This window comes from Acanthamoeba castellanii (assembly GCF_000313135.1).
Source record: "Acanthamoeba castellanii str. Neff unplaced genomic scaffold scf7180000084762, whole genome shotgun sequence".
Classification (NCBI taxonomy): Eukaryota; Discosea; order Longamoebia; family Acanthamoebidae; genus Acanthamoeba; species Acanthamoeba castellanii.
Window position 1 is genome coordinate 338,830 of NW_004457518.1, and position 1,621 is coordinate 340,450.

At 58.8% G+C, this 1,621-nt stretch overlaps 1 protein-coding gene across 1 annotated transcript in view; it reads right to left on the minus strand.

Annotated features, from left to right (window-relative positions):
- Positions 1-1,401, minus strand: part of ACA1_235200 (SCPlike extracellular subfamily protein) — a gene marked incomplete at both ends in the record, with an annotated part of 1,612 nt that extends 211 nt beyond the window's left edge. The window contains 6 exons of the mRNA XM_004341038.1: positions 42-213; positions 290-429; positions 514-629; positions 710-867; positions 937-1,011; positions 1,209-1,401. Of these exons, the coding sequence (XP_004341086.1) occupies positions 42-213; positions 290-429; positions 514-629; positions 710-867; positions 937-1,011; positions 1,209-1,401 (854 nt within the window). The remainder of the gene's footprint in view (positions 1-41; positions 214-289; positions 430-513; positions 630-709; positions 868-936; positions 1,012-1,208) is intronic.
- Between the last annotated feature and the right edge of the window lie 220 nt (positions 1,402-1,621).

Consider the following 1,621-nt stretch of genomic DNA (forward strand, 5'->3'; position numbering starts at 1 on the left):
GCAGGTACTGGCACACGTAGATGGGCGTGTTGGAGGCGCACCGGGCGATGCCGCAGCCCACGTACGACGTGGTGCGCCACAGGACCTGCGTGAAGTGGCCGCACACGCCGCCGCTGCACTGCTTGGTGGCCGCGTTGTAGTACTGGGCCTCGCTGTCCACCCACGCGTTGAGCACCGCCTGGATGCTCGAGTAGCCCATAGCGAGGTTCTCACCTAAACACATCATTTGTGTGCCGTGTGAGGCACCGCACGCATGACACACGCACTCACCGCACACGATCGCGCGTACCGTAGTTGCCGCCGCTGTGAGCAAAGGTGCAGCCGCTGGCGAGGGTGTTGGCGTAGTTCTGGGCCGAGGTCTGCAGGTTGGTGCTCCACGCGAGGTTGGGCACGCCGTACTGCGCCCGCTTGCCGTTGTGCGCGTTCAACCTGCGTGGGTCCCGCATAACGTTAGTTCATGTGTGTGCGGTGTGTGCGTGTGTCATGCGTGCGTGCGGTATGTGGTGTGCGTACCAGGTGGTGGGATCGCCAGACGGCGTGGTGCCGGTGGTGCTGCCAGTGGTGGTGGTCGAGCCCGTGGTCGAGCCCGTGGTGGTGGAGCTTCCAGTCACGGTGTAGGTGGCGCTGGCCTGGAGCACACACCCGGAGCTTAGTTACCGCACGACACGGCACGACACGACATGCATCATGACATGACACACACGAGTACCTTGACGTAGCCCGTGGAGATGACGAGGTACACGTTGTAGGTGCCGGCGGCGAGACCGGAGGTGCTGAAGCTGACCGAACCGCTGGCGGCCGTTACGTACTTGAAGTTGCTCGTCGACGACGACCCGCTCGCGAAGATGCCGATCCACGTGCTCGTCACTGCCCCCCACGTAGCGTGACGTCAGCATAAACAATAAAATAAATAAAAAGTAAGAATGCGAGTGGTACAATCGTCGGCCGAGTAGGTGGCGGTGAACGTCGAACCGGAGGCGCCGCTGGTAGGGTTCAGGGACAGGCTGTAGACTGCAAAGGGGGAAAACAGCATAAATACATTGCTTCTTTTTTTGATTTAAAAAAATGCAAAAAAAAAGTAGAAAATGTGCTTGCTCATTGGACAAAACAAGAACCAATAACTGAGACCCGCGATCGTGGTGAAACGAGGCGACGCCGAACAAGTTGAGAAGATGATGAAGGTGAAGATAGGTGGGGGAACCGCGTACCGCGCTTGGCACGGGCGTCGATGCTGGTGGCATTGAAGGAGACAAAGGCCAGGCCGGGTCCAGTGCGGCCTCGCGCCTCCACGACGGCCTCGACTGGTCCATGGTAGCCGCCGTAGCCCTCGTCGGCCAGGGCCAACCCACAGAAGAGTACGGCCAGGGCGACGAAGAAAATCTTTTTGGGGGATTGGTGCATCCCGTAGAGTGGAGCGGAGCGTAGGTGGTGTGTGAGTTGGAAGTTGATGAAGAATAGATGCGCCACCGACTGAACCTGCAGGTTTTTGAGGCTCACGGGTAAGAGCTCCAATGACGGAGAGGAAAATAAAAACAAGCCCTTCACTGTGCCAAAAAGTCCGCCCATAAGCCTATTGGCCAAGGGGGCAGAGGGCTTCGAATTTTGGTTGGTGCATTGGGCG